This window comes from Bos indicus, chromosome 4 (assembly GCF_029378745.1).
Source record: "Bos indicus isolate NIAB-ARS_2022 breed Sahiwal x Tharparkar chromosome 4, NIAB-ARS_B.indTharparkar_mat_pri_1.0, whole genome shotgun sequence".
Lineage (NCBI taxonomy): Eukaryota > Metazoa > Chordata > Mammalia > Artiodactyla > Bovidae > Bos > Bos indicus.
The window spans coordinates 117520701-117541230 of NC_091763.1; the positions used below are offsets into that span (position 1 = coordinate 117520701).

At 44.5% G+C, this 20530-nt stretch overlaps 1 protein-coding gene across 2 annotated transcripts in view; it reads right to left on the reverse strand.

Moving 5' to 3' along the window:
• Positions 1–6259: 6259 nt before the first annotated feature.
• Positions 6260–20530, reverse strand: part of CNPY1 (canopy FGF signaling regulator 1) — a 45065-nt gene continuing 30794 nt past the window's right edge. The window contains exons 3-5 of one of the 2 annotated variants that reach the window (XM_070788468.1): positions 14419–14622; positions 12565–12661; positions 6260–8575 (exon numbers count right to left, since the gene is read on the reverse strand). In XM_070788468.1, coding sequence (XP_070644569.1) covers positions 8538–8575; positions 12565–12661; positions 14419–14622 — 339 coding nt within the window. In that variant the 3' untranslated portion in view covers positions 6260–8537. Of the gene's footprint in view, positions 8576–11725; positions 12662–14418; positions 14623–20530 lie in introns of those variants that run through there. The other variant, XM_070788469.1, reaches the window with a different exon arrangement.

A 20530-nucleotide genomic window follows, 5' to 3' on the forward strand; every position in this document is an offset into this window, starting at 1 on the left:
ACCAGGTGGCTCAGTGGTAAAGCATCAACCTGCCAATGCAGGAGAGGCAGGAGATGTGGGTTCGACCTCTGAGTTGGTCAGATTCCCTGGAGAGGGACATGGCACCCCACTCCAGTATTCTTGCCTGGAGAATTCCATGGACAGGAGAGCCTGGCAGGCTACAGTCCACAGGGTCATAGAGTCAGACACACGCAGCTACCAAAACTCACCTCCATCTTTTTCATGATGATAAAAATACTAAAAATAATCTAAATAACCCAATACAGACTAAACGAATGTGTCGTGTGTGATAACACGAGGTAACACTTGGCAGCCATCAGAGTCATGGTGTTAAAGGGGATGAGACGACAGGGAAGGAGCTCACCGCACGTTGAGGACAAAGGCTACTCACAAGCAGGAGGGACGATGTCTAATTCACACATGTGTACACACACGTGTGCAAAGACATACATGTGTGAGATGAACAACTAGCTGATGAAGCTGAGAAAAGTTTTATTTTCTTATTTTTTAAATCTATATTTTCTAAATACATGTATTTCTTTTTACTTATAAGAAAGAACATAGGGGTTTTTTTGTGTGTAATTCATTTTGTTTTGTCTGGATTTTTTTTTCTTGGCCACATGGCATGAGGGATCTTAGTTCCCTCATTCAGGGATCGAACCTGCACCCCTTTCTGGGGAAGGATGGTGTCCGAACTGCCGGACCGCCAGGGAAGTCCCTGTTTTGTCTGGTTTAAAAAAAGGAAAGCTAAGTTAAAGAGGCAGAAATGCCCTTCTCTGCAGTTTCCCTGGTCGGGGCAGACGGAGGCGGCCCTGGGCACCCACCTGCCCCAGCCCTGCCTGCTCTGGTCTGAACCATACTTTCTGAACCTTCAGAGGACCGAGGACTCCCACAGCGTGCGCCCTGTGGACCCCAGAAAGGGAGACCCAGTGCGGGGCAGGAGGCTTAGGTGGTCTTGAATGTGGTCTCCCAGATGAGCAGAAGACCAGCAACGTCCACTCGGGGGCTCAGGAGCACGGAGATGGGGCCAGCAGATAGAGCAGCTGAGCAAGGCTGGAGGTCCACCCTGCCACCTCCGGATAAGGGAGGGTTCCTGGCCGGGGCGGGGGGGGGGGGCGGTCGCCAGGATGCAGGCTGGCCCAGGGGTGTCACCTGACACAGACTCTAAGGGGATCCGCGAGTGCCCATCTCCTCCCGGACACCTTCTGCTCTGCAAGAACCTAAGGTAATAAATAAAACAGAGTGCCCTCTCCCTTACTGAAATTTACCCAAACTAGATGAAGCAGCTCCACCATCAGAGCATGGCATGACACTCAAGCAGTGCCCACAGCCCTGGCATACCCCAGGAGGTCGCAGTTCTATGAAAGCCCGGAGGGCAGGTTCCTGAAGCTGCCCAGCCCCACATGGCCCTGGGGTGCACAGCGGGGGCCCTGGGGCCAGAATGGGGCCCCACGCTTCCTGCCAGTCCCCCTGCAAAACCAAGAGCAGACTGAGGTGGGGCTGGCCTCTGTCCCTTAGCTGAGGATCGCGGAGCCCCTGTACCAAGGTGTCCCCGAGGGGGCGGGGCAAGAACACCTTCATCCTCGGCATCTGGCACCGGGCGGGCTCCAGCTTCCTCCTTCACGGCTCTGCTTCTTCAGCCTCACATGCTCTCATACCAGACCCCTTCTCTCAACCCTAGCAAAGGCCACGGGCCAGGGAACATACCTTCCAAGTCCGAAAGCTGTCCTTGGCCGTGTTTACCGCAGGCGTTCCCCAGCCTCCAGCCAAGTCTTCACCCTCTCTGCACCCTCTGACCCCCTCCAAGGGGCTGGTCACCCCGGAAGAGGTGGTCCTCGCGGGGGGACCACAGAGCCCAACCCAGGTCCACCCGAGGGGACATCAGCTCTCACGCTGAAGACCCCGGCATGGTTTCCCTCCACACATGCCCCTCCTCCCATGTCAGGTTCTGGTTCCACAGGGCGTGGAGGGCGCAGTGCCCACGGTCACGGATGCGTTTCCCTGGACTCCTCTAGGTGCCCACTCCACTCAGGGGCCCGCTGGACCCAGGACAGTGACGAGCAGGGCAAGGCCAGGTGTGCGGAGAGCGGGTAGGGGTCGTGATGGGGCCGGCTGCCGCACAGGGACCCCACGCGGGACAGGGCGCCAGGCGTCTGGTGCGGTGCCAGCTGACGAAGCCACCTGGAGTGAGGGCCCGGGTCTGCGGGCGGACAAGGGGACATCCAGGACGGGCTGGGGCATTGCTCACTCAGGATCTGACCAGGAAGCTCCATTTCTCAGCCAAGCAAGAGCAGGGCCGCGAGCCAGGATGGCTCCCAGGTTCAGACCAATGAGAACGAGCTGAAGAAGCTGGTGGGCCCCCCTACACTCCCACGGCTTTCCCGCAGCATCACGGGCTGGCCAGCCGAGGAGCCTGCTCCCCGGGGCCTCGGGTCGAGGACAGTTGGGCTTAGGGGCTAGGGCTGCTCAGGGCAAGGACGCATGAGCCCCCAGAGGGACCGCTCCCCCTGGTCCTGCTCCCCTCGCCTGCCTGGGCGCCCCCTCAGTGCCAGGGCCTGGGGGGGGCCCTACCTGGGCCACGTGATGACCTTGCCCGGAGGGAAGGGGGTCTCTGGTCCCACTGCCGTCCCCTGAGCTACAGGGTGACTGCGGGCCCTCAGCAATCGTGGGAACGCAGGAGAGAGCTTCCACCACTGGGTATGTCGTCGGGCACCAAGGCTCCCTTGGACCTGACCCGAGGCCGAGGAGAAGGAAAAGGATTTCTGAGCGAGCAGCAAGTATTCCTTTCTCAAGGCTGAAGGTCTCACACACCCTTAGTTCATACGGACAGTCGGCAGCAGCTCGTCCTTGGGTTTTATAAAACACAAACGCTGCTTCAGACGCTTCTCTTCCTGTGAAAGGACCTTGCGTGGCACTGGGAGGAGGTGCGAGGCCGGATGAGCCTCCTGTGGTTTGACAGGAAAGAACGCACGTCCAGCACACAGGGCCTCAGCCCGTGCACGGCTGGCCCACACCCTGGCGGTTTTCACCCTCAGAACTGGTCCAGGTTTTAGCGCCCACAAAGTGTACAAAAGGCAGCTAATTTGCAACATCTCCTATTCACCATTTGGGGGTATTGCTTAAGAAAACCTACTCAAGTGACCCTTTAATCTTAGGGCATTAATATTTAATCACAGCTTTGATTGCATATAAAGGCAGTTCGCGGGTATATTTTCACCTAAAGGTCTAATAATTTAATAACACTTATTGAAGCTGCATTTGTATGAGATCTCGCTGTGTTTTAATACCATGTTGCTTTAAGTGGGGTCCAAATAGTCTATTTTTAATGGGGACCAAATAGTCTATTTTTTGGTTCTCTGCTTTCTTCTACAAACCACAGGGCATGAAGGTGCTTAATCAACGTCCTTTGATGAAGAACAACAAAGCCATAAAGATCATTTCTACCAGACAGTGGAGCTCACCTGACTCAAGTCTTCTCTCTCTGTGGACAGCGGTGTCCCCCCAGCGTTATCGGCTCTATCAGATCACACAGCAGAGAAATCCCCACTGGTCAGAGAGCAGTGTGGGGCAAACCCCTAACACGGAATGTCGGGAGGACGTCGGCACTCTTCAGGTGCCAACTTCTCTGCTCACAAAGTTTGAGACCGGTATTAACATTTTTACTTATCGCTTAGAGGATCTTTCTGACTCCCAGGCAGGCCCTTAATTAGCTGACATTGGGCTTCCAATGTTTCATTACATACCCTGCATTCCTTAGATATTGGTTTAGTAACAATCCCTAAAGGAGAAAGAAGTCGCTAGAATCTCTGCTCTAAGGAAAGATCTGTGTGCCTCCGAGGTACATCACAGATCGACCAAGTCTGCAGTTACGGAAACTTGGACCTACACTGTAGTTCAACAGAACACGACTCCGTCTAATCGAATGGCTTACCCTGCTGGGTCAGGCTTCTGCTTTGGGCTATTGTGTTTGGGGGACGGTATACAATTTTGACCCAAGGTTCCTTGAAATTTTGTTCCATGATACTAAGCCATATTATAGTAAGATTCAAATACATTTTCCATGTAACATTGTGGCTTATTTTGTTTCTTAGTAACTTTTTCCTCCTTTTTATTTTTTAAATTATGAAAGTATAATAACACACTTACAAGAGGCTTAGGAAATAAGAACCAAGTTACGTATTGTGGCTCACTGTTCAGTCGCTAAGTTATGTCTGACTCTTTGCGACCTCACGGACTGCAGCACACCAGGCTCCCAGTCCTTCACGCATAGTTCCACTATGTATTACTGTTATTTAATAAATGAAGATTTTTAGCTGGAGTTTCAGTATCAAACTCTCAGAAAGTAACAGAATGAATACGCAGAAAAGTAGGAGGATAGAGTAGACCTGAAAAGCACCATGAGCCAATTCAACATAATTAAGATTTATATAATTTTCACACACTAGGACATGAACTCTATTCCAGTTCTCATAGACTGTAAACTAGGAGGCACTGAAACATATCCAGGGACATAAACCGTGGTGCAAAAATCCGATGGTCTCCAGGTACTGAAACCATACAGTCTGTCCTCTTTCGGCACTGCACGCCTCCCGCTAACCTTGTAACAGATCAAACGTGTCTCACGAACACTTTGCTGTTGTGGGGCAGAACATTTTCTATGTGTGTTATAGTACAGGCTACCTTTTTTCTTTCTTGAAAATCAAGATGGGCGTATAGGAATGATTTTTTTTTTCTTTAAGGAATTAAAGACATTTCTGGACACTTTTTCTCTGGGATCACCCGGGTGCAGTCCAAGCTGTAGCTGGCCTCTCTGAGCCCTGACTTGGTTCCTATCTATGTACGTGGGTTTGTAGGCTGCATCTACGAGCCTAGGTTTCTACCCACCCAGCCACCTTCCGAGTCCCCCCAGGACTGGCAAGGGCAGAGAGCTGTATCTGATGCTTTAGACTCCACTTCCACAAACTGTCCTTATGAAGCAAAGCTTGGTCTTTCAGATGATGGTCCTACAGACAAACGAGCCAACATTCTATTCAGTGTAATCATCATCTGTTTGAGCAGGGCAAGTCCTGAAAACAGATGAAAAGGGTGGCTCCTTCCTCCCCAGCAAATACATGTTTCAGGCAGGAGGTGCCAAGCAGGACCCCCAGAGAAGCATGTCATCTCCTGCCTCTTTTTCTGGGTAATTCATGGGCAACGAGTTTCTATGACTTTCATATTTCAATTTCATTTGTTGCGTTTGACCTTTCATTTATTTAAGTCCTTGCTCTAAAAGCAAATAATCTGAGGAATTTAAGAAACTTATAAAGGGGGATTAAATTGTAGGCTAAAGACCACAATAAAAAATGCACATATCTAATGGGTATCCTTTTTATCATGACTATATAATATTGTTAATTGCATTCTGGTATAAACCCATGGAATATGCTATGGACTGGGTGTCAAGATTAAAGATTACCTCAAAGATTTGCCTTAGAGTTTAACACAGGATACACAATCACATCAAAGGCTGGCTTTTTCTCATATTCATTACAACATGAATTTTAAGATAGATTGATATACAGTTTAAAATATTTATTTAGATCATACTATTACATATGTGAATAAATGTCAACCAAGCAGAGAAAGAGGTATAAAAAATATAACCAGCTATTGACTCTCTTTTTTTAGGGCTTGTCTTAGTAAATCAAGTATCGATTGCTCCCATTTGGGACTCTGCTCTATTCCACTCTCCACTCCTCAGTGAAATAGATTCATTGGTCTTGGCTTATTCTTTGCAAATAGTAATCCATGTACCAAAATATAAGCTGTGCATCTCAGCCCATGTGGTCCTTCTCTTATGAGAAGAGGCTCACAGACGTCTTCCACGGAGACCCAAAGAAACCATCTCATACAAGTGCAATTTGAAACCATCCACCTCAAACACATCTTCTCTCCTCATTATTTTAATAAGTAATGTAAACCTCCCCCAACATTTTCTCTGGGAATTTCTTCTCAGTATTTGGTTGCTTTTCAGGGGCTCTGAGAAACTTTTCTGTTACACCCTAGGTGTTGTTTGCTTTTTCCTTTTTTTCTGGCTTTTTGCTTTTGTTTTGGTTTTTGGTCAATAAAAGTCATTAAAAGGCAGAAACGTGGTTGGAGGGAAGACGGAGCCAGCGGCTCCTCTCTCATTATTTTTCATTAGCAAAAGCGGCACAGCCTCACCACGACCCAGAGGGAAACCTAAGAGTCATCACAGCCGTAAGAAACGCAGTGACTCATATCCAGGACTCAAATGTAGTTTTAATCAGCAATCACAAATGTTTACATGAGTTTAACAAGTTTGATCTGGAAAGAAAAATATCTAAGTCATGAGATACTGAAAATCTTGTTAAGAGACAAGATTATTTTTACTAGGAAATAAGAAAAAAACTGAATAGCCATATTGAGCAAAACCTGAGATATTCACCATCAGAGGCGAAGCGTGTGGTTCTCGTCACAGCAGAAGCATCAACATCCACGAGAAACACCATCAGTGGAGGGAAGGCAGGCCTCCCCACGGCCGCTCAGGGTGGAAACCAAAGCCCACACTCTCTTAAATTCTATGACTGGCACGGGCACTGTCTGTGTGTGAGGGTTTGCCAGCAACACCCCCCCCACACACACACACAAGTGTTACGGTTTCAACAGGGACTTCCTGCCAGTGTCTCTGTCATGTTCCCGTGAAGAAACAGTTTAGTGTGTTTACCAAGGAAGTCAAAGGTAGGAAAACATTTATGGCTTATTATCTGATACGTGAACGAAACTTGAATAGGTGAGTTTACTAAAGTTTTAGGCACCATGTTTTAAGGCAGCTTTCCCATCATCCTGAAAAATGACGCGAATGATTCTTAAATCCCATTTCCATTTGTTGTCAGCTGCAGGCGGTACAGACGCATCGGGTTATAATATGTAGGCTCCACACACTACTGAATCCGCTAAGAAATCAGAAACTTTCTCAGTGAATGAATGACGTTAACACAGAAGCCTGACTTTTAACACAAGTTGAGGTGGGAAAGGGAGAAAGGAAACCTCCTTCTCTTCAGGTTGGCCAATTTTTCTAAACTTACAAATTGTTTTCTCCCGAAGCGTCAGCTGAACGGTTTAAGTAATGTGCTTTCTAGGTAACCATGGAACACGTGGCAAACAGTTTCTGCTTTGGGAGGCGGAACATCAACCCACTTCGTAAATTTATCAGCAATAACGAGAATTTCTTCTTTAAAACGTGTGTGTGAAGCATGCCCTGACATTTTAAACAATTAAAGTTTTATTCCACTAAATGTAAATTTAACAGAGACAGTGAAATCTCCAAGAAATTAGATTCCCAAAGACAATGAAATCTCTAAGAGTGAGATTACTACACTCCATTATTAAGGTGGTCAAAAGGCAATTTTCTGTAAGTTTCCACCCTTCCTTCCATCTCCACACCTACAAAAACATCCATAGACAGAACAATAGTTGGTGAAGGCAATGGCATCCCATTTCAGTACTCTTGCCTGGAAAACCCCATGGACATAGGAGCCTGGTAGGCTGCAGTCCATGGGGTCGCGAAGAATCCGACACGACTGAGCGACTTCACTTTGACTTTTCACTTTCATTCATTGGAGAAGGAAATGGCAACCCACTCCAGTATTCTTGCCTAGAGAATCCCAGGGACAGGGGAGCCTGGTGGGCTGCCGTCTATGGGGTCGCACAGAGTCGGACACAACTGTAAGCAACTCAGCAGCAGCAGCAGCAGTAAAATCTACATGCTAAATGTTAGGTGAAAATCTTTAAAAAACAAAGCATGACAGGAGAGTCTGCAGCAAAATAAACGTGTCTATTGGTGTCAGCCTTTAAGAATACATGATAATAAATACATGAATAATAAATCAACTTTCTAAATCATTTCAATTCAGAAGGCGTGCGTTAGAAAGGCCAATATAATTGTTCACTATAAAAGTGTTCACTGCTTTTTATGCATTTGGTTAAATTTTAGGAATTAGAAAGTATTTAAACTTAAGGTTTCTAGAAATTTAAATTTCATTCCTGACATAAAGTGAATTCGTTTCTTTCGGTGATAGCCATACAGCCCAGGAAAATTAGCCTGGAACTTGGCAATGCATTTTCTTAATTTCATGACTAATCAAGTACTTGTGAAATCAAACCAAGTCCTTATCAAACAGGACACTATACTTCTATCTATATGTGCATGGACTATGCAGCACATGTTACTAAATCCTTATTTCATTTATGAAATGTCTTCACGTTTGTCCTATTACTAAACTAGATGCTTTCCTGCCAAGCCTGTTTGTAAATACCAAAATCCACAAAGGTAACTGTTTCATGTACTATGCCTGGAGAAGGAAGTGGGGCTTGCAAGATGCCAAAGAAGAGATATTCAATAAAGTATCAAACACAAGGCCCTGCAGTATGAAAAAGAGACACAGCGCTTCTTCTCGTGAAGAAACATGAAGACAGAAACGCGGACATTGACCTTGGGGCTGTGACGTGACTCCTCTCTGCTAGCAGGGCGGGTGTTCCTAGAGTTCAGTGTGGTTAGTGGGAGTTTCACACAGACCTGGGGGAAAAAATTAGATGGCATCACTCTCACATTTAACATCAGCCCATAGGTCGCGTACTTTCTGCAAAAGCACATTCTTGTGGAAGCACATTGAAAAAAAACTTTCTTACGGACATTTTCAAACACAGACAAGTAGAGGGAAGAAGGCAGTTTATTCTGCAGAGGGAAGAAGGCAGTTTATTCTGCAGAGGGAAGAAGGCAGTTTATTCTGCTGCAGACTGCTCAACCACTGCTATTCCAATGGCACTGCCAGCCTTTTTTCCTGGAGCATTTTGAAACAAAGCCCATGGGTTGTGTCCTCCTGCCTGTGGCCATGGGAGTATTTAAGGAAAACTTGAGACAGGGAATCAGTGCGCTGGGCACTTAACCCAAGGTGCGGAGAAGCTTGGATCCCTAGCACATCTCCCACTGGAAGCAATGAATGCCAGCTCTCTAGACTCGGTTATGGATTATTCTAGCTACATAATCTATTTAAAATAGGAAATAGGCTAGCCTTTGTGTTGGTTTGTATCATGTATTACCCTTGAAAGTAATTATTTTTAATATCAGAATTTACTACCCTCTTTAATGCTTGAAAGTCTATACAGAAAGGTCAAAATGCTTTTACTTTAAATGCAGGCTAACCATTTCAGAACACTTGAGACCTTATTCCTTAGGCAGCCATTCAAAATGTTCATGTCACAAATTCTTATTGGTCTCATTTTTTTAAATGTTAAGATTTGATACCAAAGCAGAAGTGATGTGTATATAAAACATATTTATGTATTTATATTTATAAACTCACTCTTCCTAATGAATACCTCCACAAACCAAAGAATCCATTCATCCATAATCTAGAGTGACATGTCTAACCTTGAGTGAAATATAGCCATCTTTTTAATCATGACCTTGTATCTTATTAAGATTTTAAAATACCATTTTTACTTCAAGACATTAAAATGACAATCTGGAGAAGCCTGGGTCATGTGCTACAAAACATTCAACTAGGAAAGTCTAATGAACTCTTATTTTCTGCCTAGGAAAGAAAGGAGATACGTAAGAAATAACCTATTACCACTACTGCTGTCTCACGCCCCTAAAACAGAGTGCACTTGATAATTTTTCTTCTCGCCACTGAATAAGGCTACAGTGGTGTCTGCAGGCCCACCTGCAAACCCACAGCACTTCACTGACGTGCTTCCCACTCATCGAAAAGGTAACACATTTATGAAAATCTCACAGAAGTATTATTTTTAAAGCCAAACATAGTCATCTTAACTTTAACATATGTTTTCTCCATTATTCCCCATTTATTTGTGTACAGGGGTGGGCCTTAGACTCCTATATTTTAAACAATCATACGTGTGTTAATTAACTAGATGGATGCACATATCAAATCACCATGATGTACACTCTAAATGCCTTACAGAAATTTCCCAGGTCATTTACACCTCTAAAGCTGAAATGCTGAAGTCTGTGAATGTGCACTGATCTGCTCCCGTGCTAACTATTAAAAATAAAGTGAAAAGGTCTACCTTACCTAGAAAAAAAGCAAAATTCTCTCTCTCACACACAAATATATAAGGTGTATATAAAGGATATTAACCTTCCAACCAAACTTCTAGTTCTAAAAATATCTATCTTTGAAAAGATTATTAATCTCCCTAAAAGCAATGTAGACAATTTACGAGCCCTCAGTGTAGTGTTTGTTCATAGTATACAGGTAAAGTATTGGTCAATGTAGTTTCATAACCTCCGGTACACACACACATGCACACACACACACGGTCATCTCTTTAAAGCATCATTTAAACGTGCAGACGGATCGCAGTGAAGCTGTGGCAGAACAGGATAAAACAAAGTCTCATCTTTCCAGAACATAGGCTGACCCTCATGCTGTCATAGGAAACTTACTGTACTTGTATTTCAGAATACATTAAAAGCATCTGGAGTTTCTCTATGATACGAGAGCCTCACCTTTTACACAGATTTCTAAAACCATCCCGATATGTTAAAACATACTATTTCTTTGTTGGCTGCATCATGAATTAGGATTATTCTCATTACTGTGTCACTTCAGCTTTTTCCTGACAATAATTTTTAAGTTTGGAAAACCCCTGACCTTGTTATGTGGTTTACTTACTTCAATGATGCGGGGGGGTGGGGGGCAGTTAGGAGGGGCGGGGACTCTTGCCTCTTTTTAGAATTAATGGATTCCTAGTTTTTATCCATAAATTGTTTAGAGTACCCGTAAGTATGTCTCACAGAGAAACAGCCCGAAGACGCTCACCCACTTCACTAGGAAGCGGCCATGTGGCGGGGAAGCCTCTGGAGTGGCTCCCTCGCCTTGGCAATAGGTCTGGAGCGCTGATACTTACGTTTACAATGTAAACACTTCATCAGTCTTTTAAAAATCGACACTGTTAAGAATGACTTGATCGTGTTTTATTCTACACTAGTAATACTGCACATATCTTAAGTTTACGCTTTATACTGTATTTTCTTTAGGATAATATCAATTTTTATTTCCAATTATAATCATACGGAAGGAATGAAAAGAGATAGTTACTATAATTGAAATTAAGCCAAACTGCTGCACTTGGAAACAGTGTTTCTCAGAATCTTATTATTTGAAGCAACTCCTGCCATAAAGAGTTGGCAAAACTTTCTAGAGACTTCCATAATATCTGAGCGGGTATTCACATAGCAAAGACGATTATGACAAGCCCAAACCCTTTGAGGGAAAACAGAGAAACAAACATTCCCAATCTCGTTCATCACGTTTTTGTTTACATCCTAACAGACACATTCATCTCTGAATTGCTTGAAAACCTTCAAAAGCAATTTCTTTGGGAAACTGTGATGATGTGAAGTTCACTTCAATTATGTGATGTTCACCATTTACAACAGTACATATCCAAAATCAGTGGGAAAAGCTCTGCAATTCCTGGCCATATCCTGAGTATATCATTTCACCATGCTCTGCAAACTCCCAACCAAACTGGATTTTAAACAGAGAGCAATCCCATCAGCTACTCAGTAAGAAAACTTGGCCATGTTAATGGAAATCTACTACTTTCTTCTTCAATAACTTCGAATGACAAATATTTATCTTCAGATCGCAGTAACTATTATTTTAAGGACTTTGGCACTAAATTTGATCCTATGGATGCAGGTATATTATATTTTATTATAAACAATTGCTGCTAAACATCTGAAGCTTCCATAATTGCATAAAAGTATTTCCCCAGCTTTCAATCGTCTCCATATATGACGCTCACTTTTTCAAAGATATCTGAAAACAATGTGCAACCTGTCCTACAACCTTATAAACCTATTTTAAAGTATCAAAATGACACAGGCTAAAGGCTTGTGTTTAAGCAGGAGGGGTCAGGGTGATCCTGTGTTTCAACTCTGTATATAGGAAATAATGTTTGGGTACTGTTTTCTAGCTTCTGGTCGTGTGTATGTATGTGTACACACATACGAATCAAATATTATTTTCCACACCAGAAAAAAAAAATGTTTTAAGAAGTAGATATTTGGGGAAAGGAACTTGAAAAAAAAAATTCCAGCACCAAATAAACCAACAGGAAAACATTACAAATTTCTTATTAAAGAGACCCCACTCTCTGTTGGGGCAGGTGAGCAGACAAGTCATTAAGAAATCCTTCCCTGGTCCAGGGTGGAGAACCCAGCTCTACAAGTTTAAAAGGAGAAGTGCTCCAGATCCCGGCAGGGCTGACCAAGCCTCTGCTCCTTCCCGGCTGGAAGTCAAGCATGTTTGAATTCACTTAAAAACGTCGAGGCGCAGAAGTGCAAGCAACAAGGCCTCGCAGCCCTGCAGTTTGCTTGTCTGCTTCCACTCACACGGAGTCCTCTCTGATTCAGCAGAGGCTGGCCGGTGGCAGGGAGACAGAGGCTCGGTTTGAAAAAAATAAAAAAAAGCTGCTGAGTGGGAGAGGGGTGGGCCTGGGAGAGGGCACATGCCACATCAGACACAGTACCTGACTTTTCACCGCACAGCGTGTCAGCGAGCTGGTGTGCCTCCTGGGTGATAAGTGAAAGTATTTCATCTTCGAACTCTTCTATTATAGTCTCACACTGCAGGAACAGAACAACAACAGACGTGGGTAGATGTGCGCTCACAGGACACCTTGCTAGGAAGGGCTTGTCATCGTTTTATTAGCTAAAAACATCATGTTACCAAGGTGGGCCATTTTTATTAGCCCTTTGGTTTAAGACATCATTGCATCGGATTAACCCTCTCCCTAGAATGCTAATTGCAGCTGGCTGATTAGTCATGTTGAAAGACGAGGGTAAGGCAGGAAAATGGTTCTTCTTATTTGTTCCTCTTCCTCAAACTGGAATGGAATTCAAGGAACAGGATTGCGGGCGCTCCTACTTATGGAGCTGAAAAGTGTTCACTTTTTTGGTGGGTTTTTGTTGTTGTTATTTTGGTTTTTTTTGGAAACTTTAAAGAACATGGCTCCTTTAAATGGTTAAACCAGTTTCCTTTATATTTAACATAACAATCCATTTTGCGGTTCTAAAGCAGGATCTGAAATGTGAAAACAATTAAGCTTTCTCAGCAATGAAAACGCAAACGCATCTTCCTTTGCACTCCGGATAACGGCTTGTCAGTCACTCAGGAAACTTTCTTTTCTAACAGTTAGAGATCCATCTATAAATTCACTTCGCTCCCCCCACCCTCTGCCCCCAAATCTGACATTTCTGAAAAGAGGGTGCTCAAATGTACCCATGCTTCTGAAACCCTTAAATTCTGACTGGAGTATGTGTCTGCCTTGGGGAAACACAAGCTTACACTCTTAGGAACCGTAATGCTAAACGGTGTTCACTGGAGACTTGGAACTCATTTTCCAAGTTCATTAAGTGAGACTCAAAAAAATTTTAAATGGCATTTAAAAATATTTACCTTCCACTATCACGTGCTTATGGAAGGCCTGTGAAATATAAGCACACTTCCTCTCTGCAGTCCCCCTGCTACAGTATCTTCAGCCCTGAATTATTGCCTTGGCTTTTTAATTAAAACGAAATCTTCCAAAGTCAGCTGCAGCCCTTCTATCAGGGGGTCGGCATGTCTGACATTTTGGCCACCGCGTGAATCACAGACATTTCTTAAACAGGCTTTCCCATCACTGGGTCTGACTCAACAGCATAAGTCAAGTGAAATCTCTTGCCATATATTTGGTAGGCACATTCCGAGTCAGAGGCCACCGTTAAAGTAAAATAAACATCATGAAGGGAGGAAATGTGCCACAAGGCCCACGATCATACCTAAGCCTTTGTTTAACCGAGTCTGTGCTAAAGTAGTTGAATTAACTCCGGAGGAGAAAGAATTCTCCCTCTTCTGTGAAGCCCGAGGAGAAAAAAGTGATGTGCGTCACTCTCCCTCCATCGAGTGGCTATCCGTATTTGAAAACAGCACTCATTTCATTTAGGTTTTAATCTCAGAACCACAGCCCCTGATGCCTGACACGGGAGCCTGTATGAGAGCTGCCCGCCCATGGGACCGACTGAGTCGCCTTCCCCACCGTCCCCGGGAGCAAAGCGACCTGCAAACGGTGCCTGCAAGTCACCAGGACTTGTAACACACTTTCTGGAAAATATCACTTAAGGGTCTCCACGAGATGAAAATACCACGGCCATACAGTGTGCGAAAGGCAAGTCACTGAGCGCCTGGTTAACACCGAGAAAGCAGCAGAACAGCAACGCTAACAGACAACATTTTAATGGGCCTGTCTGGAAACTCAACAAAATCCCAAACAGCAAGAAATTCCTTTAAAGTACCAAAAACACGTTCACGGAGCATAGAATTCCTCTGCGGAAAAAGAGCTTACCGCGAATTTCAACGGTCTGTAAGCATCTGAATAAAAATAGAATTTTTTAAATTCTTTGTATATTTTGTCTCCTTTCCTCGGAGCAAATCTCTTGAAAGTCTTCTCCTTCGTCACGGGGTCTTCTTCGAGTCTGTAGTCATTCATCCGCTCGCACACTTTGTCCAGGAGGTCTGTGAGGAATGCCTCCGACTGGGCTAAGGGAATCTATGAAGAAAAAAACAAAAACAAAAAAGGCAGGAAACTTGACTTAGTGTTACTTAAGAGCCATTGCCCTGAATGCACGTGGCAGCACCCCACCCCCACCCCTCACGCGTGCAAAAGTCTTCCTGTCCGATAACTGCCAGTTATATTATTTACAGCATTTAAGAGGTTAGCTTAAATTCCTGTTTTTAACAGGTGCCTATGTTTGGAAGTGATCAGAAGAAAAACTTCTCTTCAAACTAGCAACTATCCTTCCACAGGAGATAATTTCTGAAAATCACGGAACATGCAGAAGAAGGCTCTGAGCCACAGAGAAGGGCTGTTATTATCTATTTACTTGCGAGAAACCGACAGACAGGAGCCGGAGCGCGGGCGGTCTCTACGCCGCGCACCCCTCGAGCTGGGCCCAGGCCCGGGCTCGCGCTCCGCAGCCGCCTGGCCCCTCGGCGGCCGCCGGGGTCCTGGGCAGGGCCGGGGGCCGCGTGGCGGGGAGAAGCCGGGCGGACGGCGTGTCGCCGCTCGCGGGGCGCGGCCGCGGGCGCGTCGTCTTTGGAGCAGCCGGTGTGGGGTTCCGCGCGCCCCTCTCCCTCGGCGAGGATTCAGGGGACCCTGTGACCACCACGTCCGCCCCGCGCGGGGGTCAAAGAGCACCCGCGCCCTTGGTAACAGGGACAAAAAAAGGAAAAAACCCTACTCGGGGGCCGTCCAGACAGGTCAAGGTGCAGGAGGCCGCGTCCCCGCGGCTCCTTCCGGAAGGGGGCGGGGACCTGCCAAGGGCGCCGCGGGCGCGCCGCGGCCCCGGCCTCCGCGGGCCTTTCTGCCTCTCCACCCTCTGCTGATCAAAGCAGGAAGTTTGCCTGACAACCGGGGTGAAAGGGGCCGGATCACAAATGAACTCGATTTCGGCGCTGTGCATATACCGCGCCTCCATTGTCCCCCTTTCAGACGCAGTGTGAACCCTTCCGGTGCCGGCGACCGCGCGGCGCTCACGGGCGCGCTCCGGGCGCACAAAGGCCCCGCGCCCCGCCCGCCGCCCGCGCCCCGCGCCCCTGAGCGCAAACCTGCTTGCAGCCCCGACCGCGCCGGCGGCCCTGCGCTCACCCCCGGTCCCAGCAAGGAGCCAACTCTGTGCGCAGGGACAGGGCACCGCGGGAACGTTCCACCGCCCCCAGCACGGGCGTGGGGGTGAAATTTCCCACCTTCTCCCCGCGAACCTGGAGACCGACTCCGAGCTGCTTTCAAGGCCCCTGCGGTCAACTTGGCAATTAAGTCGTTTGTTAAACTGGAGTCTACTGCAACATCCTTTATTCGCTAAAATATCGGTTTTTTTTAAAGGAGTGATTTTTTTTCATGTCTACGATCAGAAGACCCTTTAAAAAGTAGCTGAAAGTGCACAATAAAAACACAATAAATACAATGGAATCACACTTCTAATTGTGCCATGTAAGCCTCATAAGTTGTAAACACAACCAAAAACATAGGTTAACCAACCAAATCTATTTTATGGACTTACGGAGACGAAAGATTATACGTGTTGGGACTTAAAAGCTAGAAAAGAGAAGTCAGTTCTTAAATTACAATTAGTCAAGCAGATCGTGAACAGAATGAGTATGGTCTTCACTCTGCCAGGCGAGTGATGCTGTGTCTCTCCTGGTCTGGTCCATATGAAGAGGCTCCTAGCACTTCCTGGATGTCAACAAAGCGGCGCTTTAACCTCCAAGTGAAGAGCTGGCGCTTTCGTTTAGAAACCTGTCATCGGGAATGCCTTCTCTCTGCCCCTCCCTAGCCCTCTCCCCAGTCCCCAGTCTCAGAGTAAGCGTTGGGGAGACGCTGTCACTGAGAGAGAGGTTCTGCGTGCTGGAGGGTGCTGCTGGAACCCCGGACGAATACGCCACACTAGTTCCCGTGGCGCCGAGACCACTTTCGAAATCCTTTTGTACAACAGACCTGATGTTCTGAGCGGCGTACGAAAACCCTGGGTATATAAGATCTGAACAAATCAGAACGTTAATAACGTGAGACCTTCCACAACTTACTTTTGAGAGCCATTTTATTTCCCGGTTGGCGCTTTTTAAAACAAAACAAAACAAAAAACCATCGCCACGTGATAACTTTCTACGAAACAGGATTGTTTTTCTTGTTTTGAAAGTGGGATTTTGTATGTCTGAATAGAGTAGTATTGCACCAATTTTAACACAAATATGTGATATGCAGGGATCAACACGTGAGTTTTGTGGATTTCATACGCCTTTGAAGGCTAACTGGCTTTTTGATGTAATTAGCTGGCTCTTTCTAGTAAACGTTCTTTAATAGAAAGAGCAGGACATGTTGCTGGCAGAGAGCTCAGAAAATGCCGTTTTACAGTCTTCACTGAGAGTAAGAAAGAAAAACACACACAGCAGGAGACTAGTAGAGTTCGTTCCACAGGAATATTTTTTAAAAAATTGACCTAAAATCCCAATCAAAGCATCCGATTTTGCAAGAAAATTTTAAAGAAAAAGATGCTTATGCATGGCAACTCTTTATACGTTTATTAAAATGCACACAATTAGGGTTTAACATGATTCCACTTTTAAAATGCACACAATTAGGGTTTTAAATGATTCCACTTAGCTGAACTACTTTCACTAAATTTAAAGACTGTTCGGGGAATAATTGAGGCTTTTTCTCCCCTCAAAGTGTTTTGATTTTAAGAGTGCAATAAGTATTGAGACAAGTGGAATAAAACCGAGGCTTTCTTTCTATACTATGAAGATTTTGAATAGTACTTGTCAATAAAGCAACTCCTATTGTAGTCTTAGGGGAGCGTTGCCTCCGTCCTGGAAGGAGGGTCTCAGAGATACTAACCTCATTAAAATATGAATGAAAAAGGCCGCCATCATTGTATCGGGAGAAAACTGATTCACCAGCCATTACTTTTACACATGGATTCGTTTGGTGTAAGTTACGAATACAAAAACAATCCGTTATGATTTCCTTGCTGTCTCAGTGCACTCTCAGAGTAAAATTCTAACTTTTCTCTTTCTGAAACCTAGCTCTGACTCTTTTTTTTTTTTTTTTTACCTTTAGGCCTCTTCTGACCATGCGCTTGTTCTGTGAGCAATGACATGGGGATGGGAGGAGGTACTCATATTCCAACTTGAAAACAGAAAAGGGTAGCTGAAAGTTTGGGCTTCAGTTTCTCTAGAAAGCTGGAGTTCGGGAATTACTCCAGCCCGTTATGACAGCACTTTAATAACAGTCAATTCCAGGGTGCTCTCTGTGTTGGTCCATTGCTATGTCCCTGCTAATCTTGTAGCAAATGTCTTGCTTGGTAGCTATCACAATCAGGCAGCGATACGACTACGTTACAGTCCACAGTCGGACGTGAACACTGTCCTTGTGGCATGCCGTCTCCTTCATAACAGCCTGACAATCTCAGATAAATCTTACTTATCTGGATGCTTATTTCGGAATGTCCCTGAGATAGGAAACCAGCACTTAACCTGCTTAGTTTCACATTGTTGCAAAGGTTTCTTTCTGGAGGTGTCGTTAATGTAAAAAATTTAATTGCATTATAGCAAATATTACATCTACTTTAATCACTAACTTTTCATCCATAAAAATACTGAAATCACTTCTGATATTAGTTAAAAGTCAATATTTAGAAGTGAAAATTCAAACCCCCTTTGCTTTAGGCTACAACAGGGAGACCATGAATTCAGAAACTCTTATAAGTTGATGAGATATATAATTAGCTTTTATGTTAATTGACTGCTATGAGTTTGTTGTGTGACACTTCTTCATATAATATGCAAATAGCATTGACGGTTTAGTTTTATTGGACAATATAATTAGAAATCTAAAGAAGCTCATTTCGATGAAGAATAACAAAGGTTGATAAATTTTCCAGTGTTCTGTATATCAGAAAAAAATGAATCCCATCTGGACTTAATCAATAAGAGAGATTTTAAGCAGCCTTTGTTCAGAGAGCCAAAGCCAAGCAACATATAACAGAATTAATATTAGCTTTTTCAGCTACATAAATTTGATGTTAAAACAGGTGAATTTGTGCAATCAATAAAACCTTGGGGGCAAAAATACAAAGACTGCAGCACAATTTACCACAAATGACACAATAAATTTATGAAAACAACATCAAAATTTTGCCTCCTTTAATCTGAATACTGAGAAAAAGTCATTATTTGAAATAAATATTTTGCAAGTGTTTCCTATTTTTATTCCTGGACGTATTATGTCAACATAAAGTATATCCTCAGATTGTGAGAAGAATAGAAATAATAAAATAATAATGTGATTTTGGGGGAAATTTTTCCTAGAATTCAAAACTATTAAAATTTCAATCACATTTTAAAAAAATTCTGGAGCCTGTTTTCAGCTAAACGATGTAGACAACTTGAAAGTATAGAAAAATTGCATAATGGATCACTGTTAATGAACTCCAAATGGGGGTCATTGAACCTAATTTGCCTTCCTAAAGTTAAAAAATACATACTTTCTTTTCATTATTAAATAGAAAATTGGCACTGCCACTTGATTTCTCATCTTAAAAAGTATTCTATTAGTCTTGTAAGAAAGTTTACTTTTCAAACATTTTTAGGTGAACTGAAATACAACTATCCATGTGAAAAATGTTACAATTTTTCAATCGTTGTTAAAAATCACTCTGAGAGAGGATTTAGGGCGACCTTTTCACGCTGCTTCTGAGCTTTGACCTCTGCCGGCTTACCCCGGAAGGATTTTGCAGATTAGAAAAAAAGGAAGAGAAGACAGTGGCAGTGCTTAAAAGGGCAAAGGCAGTAAGAACCGCAGTGGATGGAGGTGATGGGAATGTGTTCACTCAGCCAACAGTATTTATTCAACTCCATGTCCGTATCAGGCAAACTTACCTCTCTAATTCAGGCTTTTTAAAGGGGACTTTCTTGTGATTCTGAATAAAAATTCAAAGAAATACTTGAAAAAGACTGCCTGGAAGAGAGCCAGTAAATCCCAGTGATGATAATATGACTCCTTGTCTATCAACTTAGCTAAAGATCACATAAATACATATCCGCGTCCTTATGTTACAATTTTCCGCCCCTCACCTCCCAAATCTGCCAGTCTTTCACTGTCTTGCTTCTGAAAACACAATAGGTATCCATTTCTAACCATTTCTGCAAACTGCTTTCCTGGAATAGAAGCGAAAAGTCACCCACGGGAACTCTGCTGTGGCACTTGCCGGTTGCGTCACCCTGTGAGATCTCGTCTGAAAGTCTCAGCTCTCAGAGGCAAAGGACAGAGACTAGGGTCAGTGCAGAAACTCGAGGTGTTTCGTCTCCCTCACTGCAGAGACACGCGCACACAGATGTCCCGCTGGCCACAAGGGAATCCCTTTCTTTAAAAATAGTTTTAAATAGAAAAAGTAACATATTCACCTGATTTTTTTTTAATCGGAGAGGAACAAAAGCATAGAGTAAAAAGTAAGACTGACACCTCCCCCAGAACGCCTCCCCAAGACCCTAAAGCCCAGCTCTCCATCCTCCAGAAACAGTCTTGGTGCGCGGCTGCGTGTATGTGAGTGAATGCGTGTGCATGTGTGTATGTATGTGTGTGCAGGTCTGTATGTCTGTGTGCCTGTGTGTCCCCGTGTGTCTATGTGTGCTTGTATGTATGTGCGTGTGGGTCTTATGTGCATGTGTCTGTGTGTCCGAGTATATCTGTGTGTGCATGTGTATGTGTGCATGAGTGTCTCTGTGTGTGTCCATGTGCATGTGTGTATATGTGAGTGAATATGTGTGCATATGTGTGCATGTGTGTATGTGTCTATACGCATATGTGCATGCAGGTCTGTACGTATGTGTGTCTGTGTGTGTCCTTGGGTGCCTGTGTCTACACATGTCTATGTGTGCATGTGCACATGTGCCTGTGTGTC